General features: G+C 52.1%; 1 protein-coding gene across 5 annotated transcripts; it reads left to right on the top strand.

The window, feature by feature from the left end:
• Positions 1–92: 92 nt before the first annotated feature.
• ZNF142 (zinc finger protein 142) lies at positions 93–18,327 on the top strand. Of its 5 annotated transcripts, XM_058532997.1 has the most exons (11): positions 93–205; positions 467–618; positions 764–858; positions 2,088–2,401; positions 4,993–5,592; positions 6,659–6,826; positions 8,506–9,330; positions 11,435–11,612; positions 12,618–15,549; positions 16,395–16,500; positions 17,443–18,327. In XM_058532997.1, exons 4-11 carry the CDS (start codon positions 2,122–2,124, stop codon positions 17,910–17,912), a joined length of 5,559 nt encoding a protein of 1,852 aa, XP_058388980.1. In that variant the 5' UTR covers positions 93–205; positions 467–618; positions 764–858; positions 2,088–2,121; the 3' UTR covers positions 17,913–18,327. The 5 variants fall into 5 exon arrangements, 4 of the variants coding, with proteins under 4 accessions (XP_058388980.1, XP_058388979.1, XP_058388981.1 ...); XM_058532996.1 differs by lacking the exon at positions 93–205 and having other exon boundaries at positions 266–618; XM_058532998.1 differs by lacking the exons at positions 93–205; positions 4,993–5,592 and having other exon boundaries at positions 267–618.
• The last annotated feature ends 279 nt before the right edge of the window (positions 18,328–18,606 follow it).

Below are 18,606 nucleotides of genomic sequence, written 5' to 3'. Positions count from 1 at the left end.
ACACCCTGGGCTTCGCGGGTGAAAAACGACAGAGGCAACCATAGAGTACTCCGCCAGCCTCCAAGAGGAAGAGAGAGCGGCCTCCATGCGCCCGGCGCCCTAGAGGCGGCTGGGCCGGAGGCGGTCGCACAAAGGCGTCCCGGGAGGCCGCTCCAGCTGCTGGGCGACCATAGAGATGCGGCTCCTGCTGGCCCTGGGCCGGGAGGTGAGTGAGCCGCTGCGGGGCGGGAACTAGCAGGGAGTGCGGGCGGAGCGGGCCGGGGGCAAAGTTTCTCGAGCCCCAGGTGAGGGTGGACCTGGGCGGCGGAACCCTCGGGAGGAGGTGCTGAAGGGAGCACGCTGCCGAGCCGGGCCCGGCACTTCGCCTCAGCCGCCCGGTGCCTCGGCCGCGCCAGGGGTCTGGACCCCGCCCGGTTACCCGCTGCCTCTCCTCAGGACCGTAATCATGACGATGCTCCGTCCCAAGCCTTGCAGGTTACAAAACACCTTTCCCATTTGCCGGATCTTGTGATTCCCGCTCCCGCCCAACGATCTGGACGCTGTCATCGCCTCCACTTTACAGATAGGGAAACTGAGGCCCAGAGAAGCGAGGTGACTGCATCTGCCGGAGGCCACGCGGTGAGTCCGAAAGGATGGAGACCCGAGTGTCTTGGTCCCCAGGCCGGGTCTCATTCTTTCCCCAGGCCTTCTCTCTGACTTAATTTGCCCTTTCTCTTCCTCAATGTTCCTGCCCCAAAGATAAACTCATTTCTTCTCTTTCCAGCGGCTGAAGGTTCTTAATCGAGACCTCACCGCGTCCTCCTTGGCTGCCCCCTGAGGCCACATATGGCCGATTTTCCAGAGCAGCGATAATACTCGGTAAGTGGAGGCTGCGGTTTCCAGATAATCCTTTGACCCCGCCACCTTCTGAATCCCCATGATCCGAGATTTTAAGTTGCAGGATTCTCGCCTGCAACCTGATTTCCTAGCCCCAGGCCCTAACTTGACCTCCATGAGTCAATTTCATGAACTAGTTACTGTCATTCTTATTCATTACTAATTATTCAGCTTAAACTAATTTTAGCCATATATGACAGGACATGCAATCTAGTTAGCATTCATTTCTCAAGTGTGTTCCAGTGTTCAGTATGAGGCCATAGTCAATGAGTTTCAGATTTCTGCACGTGTGTTACTGTATGTGGAAGGAACCACTGGTTTGGTATCTTGGTAGAAACCTAGCTTTACTCTGATCTATCTCCGTGTCTACAGTTCTTAGCTGGAATCTCATTTGTCTGATTGCATAGATTGTTGGTGGTTTGTGTTCAGGGAAGGAATAACGTCAGTAAACTCCACTCAGAAAGCTCCAGGTCTCAGGAGAGGGACTGATAGGTAAACAAGAGTGCAGTGGGACGCAGTTTCCAGTAGAGCTATGTACGAGGTTCGGCCCCAGAGAGAGAGAGAGAGTAACTTAGGTGAACGGCATCGGGAAGCCTCCATAGTGGAAGTGACATTTGTGCAGATTCTTAAAGGATAGTTAGGAGTTGGTTAAGCAGATGAGAAGAGAGACAGAAAGAGGATGGAAGCAAAAGAGAATGTAATAAGTCTGGAGAACGGCAAATCATTGGTATGACTGGTTCAGAGATTGTTGAGGGGAGAAGTGGAAGATGAGTCTGGAGAGGTCAGCAGGGGCCGGATCATAGAGGAAGGGCCTTATATCCATGCTAAGGAATAGTAAAATCATAAAACGTTAAGAGGCAAAGGGACCTCTGAGATCCCAGTTTTGTTGCAGATAAGAAAACTGAGACCCAGATTGCTTAATGATTTGACCAAGGTTACTTAGCCCTAAGAAACATAACCTGCAGTCATTAATATATTGGCCGAAACTTGTTTTAGCTCTCTTCTAATGTTGACCCCTGTTATCATTTTTATACTTTTTGTTGTAAACATTGTTATAAAAAGAAAACTTCTAGGTTAACTAGGTGTGGCATGCTGCCATGCAGGGAAATGCCCAAGTGGGCAGGCACTGGGCTGTGCATCTGCACCAACTGGGAAGAAAGTGACAGGTCTAACTCTGTTTTGTTTGGTTTCTCTTCTGGTTGGTTTATCAGCACGTAAGAGGCCACAGCACACAAGGTGGTGGTGATGACAGACCCCGTGTTGGACTCACAGCCAGCCAACAGCACTGGGGAGATGGATGGACTGTGCTCTGAGCTGTTGCTGATCCCCCCACCTCTCTCAAGCCGTGGACTTCTGGAGTCTGTCCAGAGCCCCTGTCCTTCTGGGAACCCCAGAGCTTTGCCTGCTGACCCAGGCTGCCTGCTGGTAGAAGCCACAGCAACTGAAGAGGACACGGGGAACATGGAGATCATTGTAGAAGCAGTAGCTGGAAACCTGTCCCCAGGTGCTCCTGGAGAGACCCCAGGTACAAACACAGATGCTAGCAGGCCAGTGGGACAAGCAGCCCTGAGGTTTTGTCTGTGCTATTTTTTCTCCTTCTATATAAATATGATGAGAACACAAGATAGCATCCTATTTTTATCCTTAGAGATGTGTAATTTGATTTGCAGTTGGTGAATGTTGACTGAACGTTGGCGAGGTGGTGCACAATCTTGTACCAAGCTCTTGGCAGCCTGTCCCTGCGAGGGCTTCACATCTGCTAGGCGGTAATCCAGAAGGGAAGACCTTTCTGCCACCTCTGCCCACTCCTTACTCCTATAGTCCTCAGAGACTCTTTCTTCCATATTGACCTTCCCACCCAGGAACTGCAGCCAGGAATTAGGCAAAAGGCCCAGCCTCTCTCCGCTCCCCTGGGCTTGGCAGGGCTTCCCAGAAGCAATCTGGTATTTCCCTGCCCTAGTTTCTTGTGTATAACATACTTAACTCATCCAAGGCATACTTTAAGAGTGGGAGTTGAGCATTTGTATTTATGCTAGAAGAAAGATTCTCCCCTTTATTCTTGTCATAGCTACAACTTCTTATTTTTAGGTGACTTCCCTGTTTTTTAACTGCCATCCTTCACCCACGGTTGTCACAACTTCCCTTGGCAGTGTACAAAGAATACTGGAAAAGATTTGTTAATTCGATCATATAATATTTCTAAACTTATATGTGATGAAAGAAATAATAAAGAAAGGAAAAGAGAACCTGGGAAAAATATTTGCAATATATAAGAAAGAGTTAATATCCTTAAAATTCAAAGAGCTCCACCATAAGAAAAAGAAACAGTATTTTTTGAAAAAAGGGAAAAAGAAATGTACATGCAGTTCACTAAAGAAAAAATAAAAATAGTCAATAACCATAAGGATTCTTAATCTCACTAACACACAAATTCCAGTTAAAAATAACTATGATGGGCTGGCCCCGTGGCTTGGCGGTTAAGTGCGCGCGCTCTGCTGCTGGCGGCCCGGGTTCGGATCCCGGCCGTGCACCGACGCACCGCTTCTCTGGCCATGCTGAGGCCGTGTCCCACATACAGCAACTAGAAGGATGTGCAGCTGTGACATGCAACTATCTACGGGGGCTTTGGGGGAAAAAATTAAATAAATAAAAATTATTAAAAAAAAAATAACTATGAGATGGGCCGGCCCCGTGGCTTAGCAGTTAAGTGCGTGCGCTCTGCTGCTGGCGGCCTGGGTTCGGATCCCGGGCGCGCACCGACGCACCGCTTCTCCGGCCATGCTGAGGCCGCGTCCCACATGCAGCAACTAGAAGGATGTGCAGCTATGACATACAGCTATCTACTGGGGTTTTGGGGGAAAATAAATAAATAAATAAAATTATAAAAAAAAAAAAAATAACTATGAGATGCCATTTTTGTTTCTCAACTTTGGCAAAAATTAAACGTTTTTTATAGTACCTAGTGTTGGTGAGGCCGTGGGGAAATAGACACTATCTTATAGCTTATGGAGAGTATGAATTAGCATAATCTTTATTTTGTTAATTTTATTTTTATTTTTTTCCCCCAAAGCCCCAGTAGATAGTTGTATGTCATAGCTGCACATCCTTCTAGTTGCTGCATGTGGGACACGGCCTCAGCATGGCTGGAGAAGCAGTGCGTCGGTGCGCGCCCAGGGTCCGAACCCGGGCTGCCAGTAGCGGAGCGCACGCACTTAACCGCTAAGTCACAGGGCCGACCCTAGCATAATCTTTTAAAAGTCAATTTCTCTATATAACAGATTTTAAAATATGCATACTCTTACCCAGTAATTCCACTTCTAGGGATCTATCCTGTAGAAAGATTCACACACGTGCACAAGGATACAGGAATGAGGATATAATGGAGGATGTTATTTGTAATGGTTAGAAACAACCCAAATGTCCATCAGTGAGGGCAAAATTTCATTCTGATTTATCCATGCTCTGAAATACCATGAACTGGACCAAAATATACAAACAGGACAAACCTGGGCTTGAGTCATGGCTCCACCATTGACAAGCCTACTGGCCCTAACCTCATAGGATCCCAGGTCCCTCTTCTCAGAGGGCAGTTGGAGGACCAGGAGAGTGTCTCCTAAGTCTTTCTTTATGAGGGTCCTGCCCATTACTTAAGAAATGGCAGTGATTATTATGAACGGGATTTCTCCATTTTATGAATTATTGTGCCTTTGAAAATCTCTTTACAGAATATGAAAGTAACACTTTGTCATTTATATTGCAGATATTATCCCCAGACTGTCATTTTCTTCTTTTGGAAGTTTCTTATTTTTTATTTGGGCAAAATATATTGCCTTTTCTTAATGCTTTCTGGGTTTGGTTATGCTTCATTTAACAAATATTTATTTAGTACCTACCTTGTGCCCATATTGTGCTAGATACTGGGAATCTAAGCACATGTGCACGCTAGACTGTCCCTCACCTGATGGGGCTTACGGTCCAGGCGTAGAACCAGACTTAAAGTCCATCTTCACTCCCCTAATATGAAAAGATTCACCCCCATTTTCTACTAGTAACTAACTCCTGTGAGTCTCATTCCATCTGATTCTGTGCCTCTCTCTGTCGGTCCTCTGCCTGCAGGTGTCCTGGTAAAGGTGGTGGAGGTGTACTTCTGTGAGCGCTGTGAGCAGAGCTTCGCAGAGCCCACTCTGCTCGCCCTGCACCAGTGCACTGAGACCCTTATACAGCCTGTGCAGGGCCTCTCTAGCCCCCTGTGCTCTGTAGAGCTGCCCCCTAGCAACCTCGCTCTCCCTGCCCCTCTGCAGGGCCAGAGCCCACCAGATAGCCCCCTGCCATGCCCTGTGTGTAGAGAGGAGTTTGCCCAACCCCAGGCCCTGAAGAGCCACTTCAAGATTCACCGGGGCACTCCTGACACTTTCTCCTGCCCCGAGTCTGGCTGTGTGTTCTCTGCTGAAGATCGCAAGGGCCTGCAGCAGCACCTGAGGCAGACCCACGGAGTGGTTCCTGTGCCCTGTTCCTTCCGGGGCTGCCCCCTGCTCTTCGGGAGCCAGCAGGGCATGGAGCTGCACCGGCAGGCCCATTACCCTTTCCACTGCAGCCGTTGCAGCTTCACGGGCTCCAACGTCAAACTTTTCCGGCAGCATCAGCGGAGCCATGGGGCCAGGACACAGGGCGAACTGTCTGCCATTCAGAGTCTTCCGTCCCAAGGGCTGCTGCCAGGTATGAGGCCAAGTGCCCCGCAGTACCCTGCCTGCAATGCCACCACAGTCGGTTTTATAGGAGAGGCAGTTGTTTCTATACAAGAGAATCCAGAATAGTGGCTTAGGAGGACAGAATTACTGGCTGACATGGGAAGGTACCTAGAAACCTCGGACAAGTCAGAATATATGGGACAAAGAGGATGTCTTTGTCTATGACAATGAGTGAAATTTGACTTTGGCTGCCCTGCGGCCTTAAAGTTACTTAACCAGTATTCTCTTCTGATCCATTTCAGAACTTTCTGAGGGCAAAAGCTAAAATGCCTATCAGTGGCTGTAGCCACTGGTAGAATACCTATAGACTCCCTTTTAGAGCAAGTGAGATTGGGCAGGAGAAGCTGGAGTTATTTTAAAAAGAAACCTTCAAGGGGGTTGGTGCTTCACTGATTCTTACTCCTCTTGGTCTGAAAAAAAGGGCATGTGGTAAGTAGAGGAGCAGGAGGAAGCAGAGAAACCAGGCCAGGAGAGGCCAGGATTGTGATGAGAATTTGGCTTGCTCAGACTCATCTGTGCTCTGTTGCCAGAGAGAAGACCCCTCTCTCCTGGGAAATAGTCATATGTCTTTGCCTTACCGAGGCAACTCGTTAGACACATAGAAGGGGATAGGGTGTGACCCTGAATTGCTGAGTTGGATTTCTCAGTAGCACAGTTTAGAGGTCAGGGTATGTTCACCTGCACTGAGACACCAGCCATTAGACCTGGAGACCTGAGCCAGGGAAGTGCAGTCTACCCGTTCTCCACCTCTCAGCCTCCGACCCCCACTACAGTGACCTCGTAGCTCTTACCTTCAAGGGGTCTGGGCATGGTGTTATCTGAGGTTTGATTTACTTTGTGCTGGAGCATCACTGATCTTCCTAGCTGGTCTTCCTATCCCTGTCTTGAGTGGGAATAAATTTATATACTTAGAACCCAGATTCCCTTATGCTAAATGGGAAGGGAGTGATTCTGCCAGCCAGGAAGAGGAAGAGTCAAGCATTCAGTGCTGTCACTGGCTGCTGTAGACTTCATCAAGTTTTCTGTGTCTCCAGCTCCCAAACTGCCCCCGGGAGGGGGAGAGCCTTTGGAGGAAGCAGGTATGCCCTTGCCCGGGCAGGAGTCAGCTGAAGAGGAGGACATAGAGGAAGAAGAGGAGAGTGGCACCCTGAAGGACTCCCAGAAAGCCCTGGAGAAAGGCCAGGGGGCTCAGCAGTTGGAAGGTAATGACATGATTAGGCTTGAACCTCTCAGTGGGGAGGAATGGGTGGTGGAGAGCCTGGCATTGAGGCTCTAGAGTTTGGTTTTTCTGAGCTTTGGTTCCGATCCTTTGGTTCTTTTTTTTTTTTTTTAAGATTTTATTTATTTATTTATTCCCCCCAAAGCCCCAGTAGATAGGTGTATGTCATTGCTGCACATCCTTCTAGTTGCTGTATGTGGGACGCGGCCTCAGCATGGCCGGAGAAGCGGTGCGTCGGTGCGTGCCCGGGACCCAAACCCGGGCCACCAGCAGTGGAGCGCGCACACTTAACTGCTAAGCCACGGGGCCGGCCCCAGATCCTTTGGTTCTTAACATTCCACTTTGATATGTCTAGTGGGACAACAATACATGAGTAAAGACTTTAGTAACACAGAGGAGAGGTAATGGAGTTTGCTTTCCTGGGCTGGTTTTCCTCAGGCAGAAAGCTCTTTTGCAGGGAAGGAGAGGGTGATATAGTAGAAAGAGGCCAGAGGTTATTGATGCTCTGCAGCCCGTCTTGTCTGGCATTGAGCCCCCAAAGATTTTTTTCTGAATCCTTGCTTCCCAGTTTCCAAACTCAATAGAATAACATTTGAAACGCATCCCACAGGGAGCAGATTTACTGTCAGGGGAGTAGGAAAGATCTGATTGTATGTATTACCGGCTCTCTGTGATCTAGAATGCAGTGAGCCAGTGTTTGGAAGTGGGAGCACTTTACCTTCTTCTCTTCCCTTCTGCTCACTCCCTGTGGGGTTCTTTCCCTTCCAACCAACCCTGCTGCTGCTCCTGCCTACCCCCATGAATAAGGACAGGAAGCATAAGAATGTTCCATCCAGGGGCCGATCCAGTGGCATAGCGGTTAAGTTCGTGTGCTCTGCTTCAGCGGCCTGGGGTTCGCAGCTTCAGAGCCTGGACACGGACCAATGCACTGCTTGTCAAGCCATGCTGTGGTGGCATCCCATATAAAGTAGAGGAAGATAGGTACGGATGTTAGCTCAGGGCCGACCTTCTTCAGCAAAAAAGAGGAGAATTGGCATCAGATGTTATTTCAGATCTAATCTTCCTCACAAAAAAAAATAAAAAGAATGTTCCATGCAGGGGCTGGCCCAGTGGCGCAAGCGGTTAAGTGAGCGCGCTCCGCTGTGGCGGCCCGGAGTTTGCCAGTTCAGATCCTGGGCGCGCACTGACGCACCGCTTGGCAGGCCATACTGTGGTGGCGTCCCATATAAAGTGGAGGAAGATGGGCATGGATGTTAGCCCACGGCCAGTCTTCCTCAGCAAAAAGAGGAGGATTGACAGATGTTAGCTCAGGGCCAATCTTCCTCACAAAAAAAAAAAAAAAGGAATGTTCCATCCGGATTGTTCTTTCAAGCAACTCTAGACAAAGGCTCAGGAATAGTGAGTGGCTGGGTGAAGCACTTAAGACAGGCCACAGAAAGATCTGAGATGTCCTTATGATTTGGTTTCTCTAAATACTTGAATTTCTCATCTCTTCTTTGAGACTACAGTGTTTGAGATGCTATTGTTTGGTTTCCTGGAGAGAAAGGGAAAAGGCCACAGGATGTTCGTGTCTGGGCAAATTGTGGTTCTCCCATTATCTGGCCAGATCTTGACCTGTCAAAGAATCTCGCTCTCAACCCTTTCTGCCTTTCCCTCTCCCAGGGGATGTGGCTTCTGGCACCGAGTCCCTCTTCAAGACCCACATGTGTCCAGAATGTAAGCGCTGCTTTAAGAAGCGGACCCATCTGGTGGAGCACCTACATCTCCACTTCCCAGACCCCAGCCTCCAGTGCCCCAACTGCCAGAAGTTCTTCACCAGTAAGAGCAAGCTCAAGACCCACCTGCTGCGGGAGCTGGGCCAGAAGGCCCACCGCTGCCCCCTGTGCCACTACAGTGCGGTGGAGAGGAACGCGCTTAACCGCCACATGGCCAGCATGCACGAGGACATCTCCAACTTCTACTCAGACACCTATGCCTGTCCCGTCTGCCGCGAGGAATTCCGCCTCAGCCAGGCCCTGAAGGAGCACCTCAAGAGCCACACAGCAGCGGCTGCGGCAGAGCCGTTGCCCCTTCGCTGCTTCCAGGAGGGCTGCAGCTATGCAGCGCCCGACCGCAAGGCCTTTGTGAAGCACCTGAAGGAGATGCACGGGGTGCGGGCTGTGGAGTGCCGCCATCACTCGTGCCCCATGCTCTTTGCCACAGCCGAAGCCATGGAGGCCCACCACAAGAGCCACTATGCCTTCCACTGCCCCCACTGTGACTTCGCCTGCTCCAACAAGCACCTGTTCCGCAAACACAAGAAGCAGGGCCACCCTGGCAGTGAAGAGCTGCGCTGCACCTTCTGCCCCTTTGCCACCTTTAACCCGGTGGCCTACCAGGACCACGTGGGCAAGATGCACGCTCATGAGAAGATCCACCAGTGCCCTGAGTGCAGCTTTGCCACTGCCCACAAGAGGGTGCTCATCCGCCACATGCTGCTGCATACCGGTGAGATGGCTTCCATCCCTACAGTGACGGAACAGTGAGGAGGAGGATGGCAGACGGGAGCTTTCACCGTGTGCCAGACACATGGAGCGCTTCGCGCACATTGTCTCATTCAATCTAGTATTCCTTGAGATAAACCTAGTATTTGTAGTTTACAAATGAGCCTTAAATTGAGTGTCACTCGCTACTAAAGTGGTCACCTGGGATTTGAATCCAGGCAGTTGGATTCAGAGCCCATGCTCTAACCACTATGCATTGTGCCTCACCCTTAAGGCCCTTCCAGTTCTGTCCATGCCTAGGCAGGCTTGGGCAGGTCAACACCCAGCCTGTTAAAGCAAAGAAACCCAGACCAGGACAGATACCTTCTTTTGCACTTCAAGTTTTGGGATGTGCTGTGAGAGACAGGGGGCCAGGAGACTGAGCCATCCATACACGTTATAGCCTTGGCAGCCGCGACGCTGAAACACAAATCACGTCTAGCAGCCTGGAAATTGCAGTGTTTTAACTCAGACTCTTAATTGGTTACCAGCATTACGGACGCTTTGAGTGACAACCAAATCAGGCCTCCTGATGCTTCCAACAGCATCCCATTTGATCTCTGTGAAAGCATCAGTAGATTGACAAGACATTAAAAAGTCTCATCAGGGGCCGGCCCGGTGGCACAGCAGTTAAGTTCACACGCTCCGCTTCAGTGGCCCGGGGTTCACAGGTTCGGATCCCGGGTGTGCACCGACGCACCACTTGTCAAGCCATGCTGTGGCAGCGTCCCATATAAAGTAGAGGAAGATGGGCACAGATGTTAGCCCAGGGCCAATCTTCCTCAGCAAAAAGAGGAAGATTGGCATCGGATGTTAGCTCAGGGCTGATCTTCCTCACAAAAAAAATAAATAAAATGTATAATTAAAAAAAAAAGTCTCATCAAAGACTCCAGTTTGGGAGGACCGTTTTTAGGCAGCTTAGGGCAAAGCTGTTGTTCCCATTGAACAGTTCATTTCTATACATGCTTTAGCCACAAGATCTCATTTTTCTGAGGCCTTTCCCAAAACCTTAACATCTGTATAGTGCTTTATAGTTAACAGAGTTCTTTCATAAATATTATCTCATCTAATCCATAATAACAATCTTGTAAGGAAGGCAGGTAAAGATGAGAAACTCTGAAAAGTTGAATGGTATGTTTCAGGACCACACAGCTAGTATCAGAACCAGAGCCAGACGCCATGTTGCTTCCTTTCACTGTAAGGAAAGGGGCTGAGTGGGTGGGCAGGGATGACAGGGGAGGGTCCTGAAGGACTGGGGCCCTCAGCCTCTTAGTGCCCAGTCTTGACCAACTACACAGACAGCTTGTCCTTGAGTTCTCGCTGGGCACCCTGAGGACTTGTGGACATCTCATTTAATCTTCATATCGACCATGGGAGGCCGGTATTTTTGTTGCCCCCTTTTTGGAGACGGGGAAACTGAGACTTAGAGGGTTAAATGACCTGCCCAAGGCCACATAGTAGTAGGCTGGGATTTCAGCCACCATTAGCTATTGCTCTGTGATGTCTGTGCCTCTGCCTATTCCTCTGTAGAATGAGGTAACGTAATACCTGCCTCATGGGGCTGTTGTGAGGATTCGGTAAGAGGAGGCGTTTCTCAAGTGCTCGGAAAGGTGCCTGACATGTGGTGAGCACTACATAAGTGCTGGCTATTAACCTTTATCACTGTGTTGGACTCCAGGGTCAGAGTTCTTAACCACTATGTTGTATTGCCTATTATTTTTCTCCTTTTCTTCCACAAAACTGGAAGGAATTGGGCTAAGTGGAGCAGTTGGCCATTAGGGCCAACAAGTTGTATAACAAATCGAGAGTGGACTTGAAAGCTACTTTTGAAAAGCTGAGTCTTCCCTTTCCTCCCATCCTCACTGACATCGGAGCAGGGGAGCACGGGGGTAGCTGTCTGAGAGGGCTGTGAAGCAGCATTGCTGTGATGAGCACGTCAGGTAGCACACAAAGCTTTTGCTCCTCGGCCTCAGAGCAAGTGTGCTGGGGAGAATGGTCTGCTCACTCGATCTGTGTCTGACCTTTGTTCTCTCCCCTCTCATCCCCACCCCACCCCATCCCCACATAAGGCGAGAAACCTCACAAGTGTGAGCTGTGTGACTTCACATGCCGAGACGTGAGCTACCTGTCCAAGCACATGCTGACCCACTCCAACGCCAAGGATTACATGTGCACCGAGTGTGGCTACGTCACCAAGTGGAAGCACTACCTCAGTGTGCACATGCGGAAACACGCGGGGGACCTCAGGTATGAGCGCCCGCATGCCGCCGTCCCCATCCCAAGACCTTGATGCTGAGCTAGAGCGTCTTCTTGAATTCAACTTCTGGCCCTGTTGTTCTGGCTCCTGAGAGACTCTTCCTAACGCCCCTCTCTGCTCCTGTCATCTCAGCTCCATTGCCTGGAGCTGGCCTCTGGGCCTGTAGCCCACTCTGCGTGGTGAGGGCTCTCTGGCTCAGGGAAGAGAGGACAGACCCAGTGTATGGGCTTAGAGACTAACATGTCACTTGAGTTCTCAGAGTCCAGTCCTGGGAAACTAGATGGACTATATTGGTGGCCCCAGTCCTGGCCACTTCCAGATCTAGGCAAGTTCCCCTCTGATCTGTTGGCACAGCTGGCTAGGAGGTTTCCCATTAGTTTTCGTGCCTCCCTGGGAGAATGGGTATTAGGCACAAAAACCTGCCTTAGAAGCCCACAGGGGATGCTGATTCATGATATCTTCCCTTTTGGAAGCAATATAGAGCAGGGATTAGAACACAAGCTGAAGCTAGACTCTCTGCCCTTCACTTGCTTTGTAATCTTAGGCAAGTTATTAACTTCTATGCCTTAGTCGCCTCACTTTTTTTTTTTTTTGTGAGGAAGATTAGCCCTGAGCTAACATCTGTTGCCGATCCTTCTCTTTTTGCTGAGGAAGATTGGCCCTGGGCTAACATCCATGCCCATCTTCCTCTACTTTATATGTGGGACTCCTGCCACAGCATGGTTTAATAAGTGGTGCGTAGGTCAGCCCCCGGGATCCGAACCTGCAAACCCCTTGGGCTGCCAAAGTGGAGCGCGCGAACTTAACAACTACGCCACCCGGCCCGGCCCTCTCCTCACTTGTAAAATGGATACCTATTTCATATTGTAGTGGCAAAGAAGACTAAATCAGATCATGCACGTATAATGCTGAGGGTACAGCCTGGCCCATCGTGTTTCTTTAATGACTGTTAGTTGTTATGATTCAGTTATAATTGTGGCCTCTCCTTCTCACAGATACCAGTGCAACCAGTGCTCCTACCGCTGCCACCGGGCTGATCAGCTGAGCAGTCACAAGCTGCGGCACCAGGGCAAGTCCCTGATGTGTGAGGTGTGTGCCTTCGTTTGCAAGCGCAAGTACGAGCTGCAGAAGCACATGGCCTCCCAACACCACCCCGGCACGCCAGCCCCCCTCTACCCCTGCCGCTACTGCAGCTACCAGAGCCGCCACAAGCAGGCCCTGCTGAGCCACGAGAACTGCAAGCACACTCGCCTCCGTGAGTTCCGCTGCGCCCTCTGCGACTACTGCACCTTCAGCAACACCACCCTCTTCTTCCACAAGCGCAAGGCCCATGGCTATGTGCCTGGGGACCAGGTCTGGCAGCTCCGCTATGCCAGCCAGGACCCCGAGGGGGCCAGGCAGTGCACGACACCCCCAGGAGACTCAGAGCCCTCAAGCCAACTGTCTGCCCAGCCTGAGGAGCCAGACCATGACCCCGGGACTGTGGTGGACCCCAGCTTGGACCAGGCCCTGCAGGAGACCAGTGAGGAGGACAGTGCCAGGAGACAGGATGGCAGTGAGGTTCCCCAGGGGGATGACCTGGTTGGCAGCCCCAGTCCAGCAGAGGTAGATGAGGGCGGCTGCACACTGCACCTGGAGGCCCTGGGGGTAGAGCTGGAGCCTGTGGCAGAGCCACCGCTTGAGGAGATCACCGAAACAGCCCCTGTGGAGTTCAGGCCTCTGGATCCCTCAGGGCCCCTGAGACTGGAAGTGCCAGGTGGAACTTTGACAGAGCTGTCTACCTTTGAAGGTGCTGGGACTTCTGCTTTGGGTGCTGAAGAGGAGCCCGTTCTGGAAAAGCCAGGCCCTGAGACCCCCAGAAATCCTCATTCCTCAGAGGAGCCCCCTAACAGCTGGGTGGGAACCTTCAAGGCAACTCCACCTACTGAGACAGCACCCCTGCCCCAGTTCCCTGAGTCGGAGTCATTACTCAAGGCCCTAAGGAGGCGGGACAAAGAGCAGGCAGAGGCGCTGGTGCTGGAGGGGCGGGTTCAGATGGTAGTGATACAGGGCGAGGGGCGGGCTTTCCGCTGCCCACACTGCCCTTTCATCACCCGCCGGGAGAAGGCCCTGAGTCTGCACTCCAGGACTGGGTGCCAGGGCCGCCGGGAGCCCCTGCTGTGCCCTGAGTGTGGGGCTAGCTTCAAGCAACAGCGTGGCCTCAGCACCCACCTGCTGAAGAAGTGCCCTGTTCTGCTCAGAAAGAACAAGGGTTTGCCCAGACCAGATTCACCCATCCCTCTGCATCCTCTGCCCCCAGTCACCCAGGCCTCAGAGGATGCAGAAGGTGGGAAGCTCCTACCTGCACCATTAGAAGTAGAGCTGGCGCTCCCCAAAGATGCTTCTTCTGAGCTTCCTAGGGAGCCAGAAGAAATAGAGGAGCCCCTGGCCACACTCTCTGGCTCGGCCGTCCCTCCTGCAGGAAACTGCTCATCCACAGAGACCCCTGAGAAGTTCCACTTTGAGCAGGGCAAGTTTCACTGCAACTCATGCCCGTTCCTCTGTTCTCGGCTGTCCTCCATTACCTCTCATGTGGCGGAAGGCTGCCGCGGGGGACGTGGTGGGGGAGGAAAGCGAGGGGCCTGCCGGACCCAGCCTGTTGTGTCCCCGCTGAGCAATGGGGACTCTGCTCCCCTAAGCAATGGGAGTATAGCGTGCAGCCCTGGTGATGGGGACACAGCTCTGGTTCCAAAGCAGAAGAGTGCTCGCTTCTCCTGCCCCACATGTCCTTTTAGCTGCCAGCAGGAGCGGGCTCTGAGGACTCACCAGACCCGGGGATGCCCCCTTGAGCAGCCTGGAGAGCTGCACTGTGGCCTCTGCCCATTCACCGCTCCTGCTGCTGCTGCCTTGAGGCTGCACCAGAAGCGGAGGCACCCCACCATAGCCCCAGCCCGTGGCCCCCGGCCCCCTCTTCAGTGTGCGGACTGTGGCTTCACCTGCAAACAGAGCCGGTGCCTACAGCAGCACCGGCGGCTCAAGCACGAGGGCGTGAAGCCGCATCAGTGCCCTTTCTGTGACTTTTCCACCACCAGACGGTACCGGTTGGAGGCTCACCAGTCCCGACACACAGGTGTCGGCCGCATCCCCTGCAGCTCCTGTCCCCAGACATTTGGTACCAACTCAAAACTGCGCTTGCACCGGCTGAGGGTACACGACAAGACACCCACCCACTTCTGTCCACTCTGTGACTACAGCGGCTACCTTCGCCACGACATCACTCGCCATGTCAACAGCTGCCACCAGGGCACCCCAGCCTTTGCCTGCCCCCAGTGTGAGGCCCAGTTCAGCTCGGAGACAGCACTCAAGCAGCATGCTCTGCGCCGGCATCCTGAGCCGACACCCCCGATCCCGGGCTCTCCCGCAGAGGCCACTGAGGGCCCCCTGCACTGCTCCCGTTGTGGGCTGCTGTGCCCCAGCCCTGCCAGCCTGCGGGGACACACCCGTAAACAGCACCCACGGCTCGAGTGTGGGGCCTGCCAGGAGGCCTTCCCCAGCCGGCCAGCGCTGGATGAGCACCGGAGGCAGCAGCATTTCAGCCACCGCTGCCAGCTCTGTGACTTTGCTGCCCGGGAGCGGGTGGGCCTGGTGAAGCACTACTTGGAGCAGCACGAGGAGACCTCAGCGGCGGCAGCAGCCTCAGACGGGGATGGCGATGCTGGCCAGCCGCCTCTGCGCTGCCCCTTTTGTGAATTTGCATGCCGCCATCAGCTGGTGCTAGATCACCATGTGAAAGGGCACGGGGGCACCCGGCTCTACAAGTGCACCGACTGTGCTTACAGCACCAAGAACCGGCAGAAGATCACCTGGCACAGCCGCATCCACACCGGGGAGAAGCCCTACCGCTGTCACCTCTGTCCCTACGCCTGTGCTGACCCCTCTCGCCTCAAGGTGAGGTCAGGGCTGTGGGGGCCGGGGATGGAAGGAGTGCAGGCTGTGGAGTTAGACTGCCCCAGCTCTCTAATCCTGACTCTTCCAAAGATTAGCTCTGTGACCTTAGTCAAGTTCCTTAACTTCTCCAAGCCTCAGATTCCTCATCTGTAAAAAAAGGATAATACTTCACAGGGTTGTTGCGAAGATAAAATTCCATAATATATGCTTGGCATGTGATAAAGCATGTAATATGTTTGGGATATAATCTGGATGATAACAACAGCTAACGGGCCGGCCCTGTGGCTTAGTGGTTAAGTGCGCGCGTTCCGCTGCTGGCGGCCTGGGTTCGGATCCCGGGCGAGCACCGACACGCCGCTTCTCGGGCCATGTTGAGTCCGTGTCCCACATACAGCAGCTAGAAGGATGTGTAGCTATGACCTACAACTATCTGCTTCGGGGGAAAAAAGAAATAATAAAAAAAAAAAAAAAACAGCTAACATTTATTGAGCACTTACTGTATGCTGGGCACTGTAATTTTAATCTTTTCAAAAATATGAGATATAGTTACTTTTACTACTTCCCATTTTACGGATTAATAAACTGAGAAGTCATCCATAGACACAGCTAATATGTAGCAGAGCTGAGATAGTCAGGGCAAACATAGGGGTAGGCCAAATGGGTTAGGTTTGTGTCAAAGTGATCAGACTGGGGGACCTGCCTGGTAACAGGAGTATGGATAGGATCGGAGCAGTGAATGGGATTATCTGCCAATGTTTCTCTGCCTACTTGCCCTATTTCCACATCCAGTGAGTAGCAAGGGGTGCCTGTTTTCTGGGGATACTCTTTGCTATTCCCTCCTGCAGTACCACATGCGGATCCACAAGGAGGAACGGAAGTATCTGTGTCCCGACTGTGGCTACAAGTGCAAGTGGGTCAACCAGCTCAAGTACCACATGACCAAGCACACAGGTGAGTCTGCGTGGTTCTGACAGGCCCAAGGGGTCCCCCTGTTCCCTGGCACACCCAGTCTCTCTGAGGTGCTGTCGGTGCTGACTCAGATTCAGGGTGCACCTCAGTTTTCACACTGAAGGCAGTGGGTGGGCTGACTGGCCAGAATAGCTTCCCACCCCACTGAAGACCTATCAGAATCAGAAGAGAGGTGAACCTGAGGGTCTGGCCACGTGTTCATTGCAAAAACTTCCTGGGCAATTGTGGCACAAAGTCACCCATCTCCCATTGAGAACCCCCCAACTCAAACGTGAGTGACTAGCAGGTCTGTCTGGTTCCTACACAGACATGATGGAACTATCAGGAGTAAGGAGGAGAAAGTGGAGGGTTCACCTGTTTTAACTTGTCCTTTTCTTCTCTTGGGCGTGGGGTCCACGACCTATGGGTTCTCAGAAAAGGGTTGATGATCGTGTGCCTGTGATTATCGCCTCTGGTCCCCCCAAGTAAAGGATTGACCAGATGCATTTCAGGGCCTTCTGCATCTGTGAATGCCGCTTCTTTTGCCTCTACATCTTCCCTCAAGCATCTTCTTTTACTTCTTGAGTTGAACAAGGAGTTGTATTTAAATGGATTCCCAAATTTCGAGTACCCCGTGACCAACAGGGGTTTGAATTCCCTATGTGGAAATCCTGTCATATTTGAGGATTCATTGCTACCAGGTGGCTACTTAGGGGTCCAGTTAGTTAGCAGCATCCACTGAGCACCCACTGTATACAAGGGTGGTGTTGGGAGAAGGGCACAGAAGTGTCAGACAGGAATGGAACATTCCAAAGATAAGGTCATTAGTCAGCCTGCTGCTTGTGTTTTTTATGCCCCAGACTCACAGTGACTCTTATGGTCCACTGAACCTTGTTCCACCCCCTTCAGTGGTGATTTGTTCCCTGTCCTTGCCCTGTCCTCCAGGACTGAAGCCATACCAGTGTCCCGAGTGTGAGTACTGCACCAACCGAGCTGACGCACTGCGCGTGCATCAGGAGACACGGCATCGGGAAGCACGGGCCTTCATGTGTGAGCAGTGCGGCAAGGCCTTCAAGACGCGCTTCCTGCTACGCACCCACCTCCGCAAGCACAGCGAGGCCAAACCTTACGTGTGCAATGTGTGCCACCGTGCTTTCCGCTGGGCTGCCGGCCTGCGCCATCACGCCCTCACCCACACCGACCGCCACCCCTTCTTCTGCCGCCTCTGCAGCTACAAGGCCAAGCAGAAATTCCAGGTGGTCAAGCATGTGCGCAGGCACCACCCCGACCAGGCTGACCCAAACCAAGGCGTGGGCAAAGACCCCACCACACCCACAGTGCACCTGCATGACGTGCAGTTGGAGGACCCCAGCCCTCCTGCTCCTGCTGCTCCCCCAACTGGACCTGAGGGCTGAGAGCCTACCCCACCTCCCAGACGAGAAGAGGGTGTGGTCCAAGGTACACACTGGAACCAGAGCCAGCCTGAGGAGCTCAGGGCCTACGGAAGGGCTGACTCTGGGGTGTCCGAGGGGCTGGAACCTTCTTGGGACTCTGGCTATAGCACTTCGAAGTTGACGGCTACATAAAAAGAGAGACATGGACCACAAATTGTTTTCTTGTTGAGGCACACTGTGTTTTAACCTGTGAGTTCCTAATTTCTTCACCATCACTCCACCAAAGTCCCTGGCTATAAGGTCTTAGTTTTACCCATTCCATCTTCTCTTTCCTTCTTACTATGTCCAGTCCTGTTTTCTTTCAGCATCCTCCAAACGGTTGTATCTATCTGCATGTGCTGTTGTGCCTAATGCTCTATAAAGCATGTTAAACGAATGATTACTAGCTTATAGACTCCTCCAAGCCCCTGTCTTAACATTCCCAGGTGTCATCTCAATCTGCCCCGTCCCGTCTCAGACTTCTGCCTCTCTTTTGTCTCCTTCCACCTTCACCAAGTGACTGATTCTGAAACAGGCCCAGGTCTGCCTTCTCTCTGGCCTTGAGCCTGTCCTGGCCCTCGCCTGCTCCCTGTTTCCGAGCCCCCTTTGTCTGCCTATAGAGGGAGGATTGCCACCCACTAAGCATCCTCCTGGAAGCAGCTGTAATTCAGCATCA

Source organism: Diceros bicornis, chromosome 37 (assembly GCF_020826845.1).
Source record: "Diceros bicornis minor isolate mBicDic1 chromosome 37, mDicBic1.mat.cur, whole genome shotgun sequence".
Classification (NCBI taxonomy): domain Eukaryota; kingdom Metazoa; phylum Chordata; class Mammalia; order Perissodactyla; family Rhinocerotidae; genus Diceros; species Diceros bicornis.
Note: the sequence above shows the minus strand (reverse complement) of the source record. Positions and strands in the feature narration are given on the sequence as shown.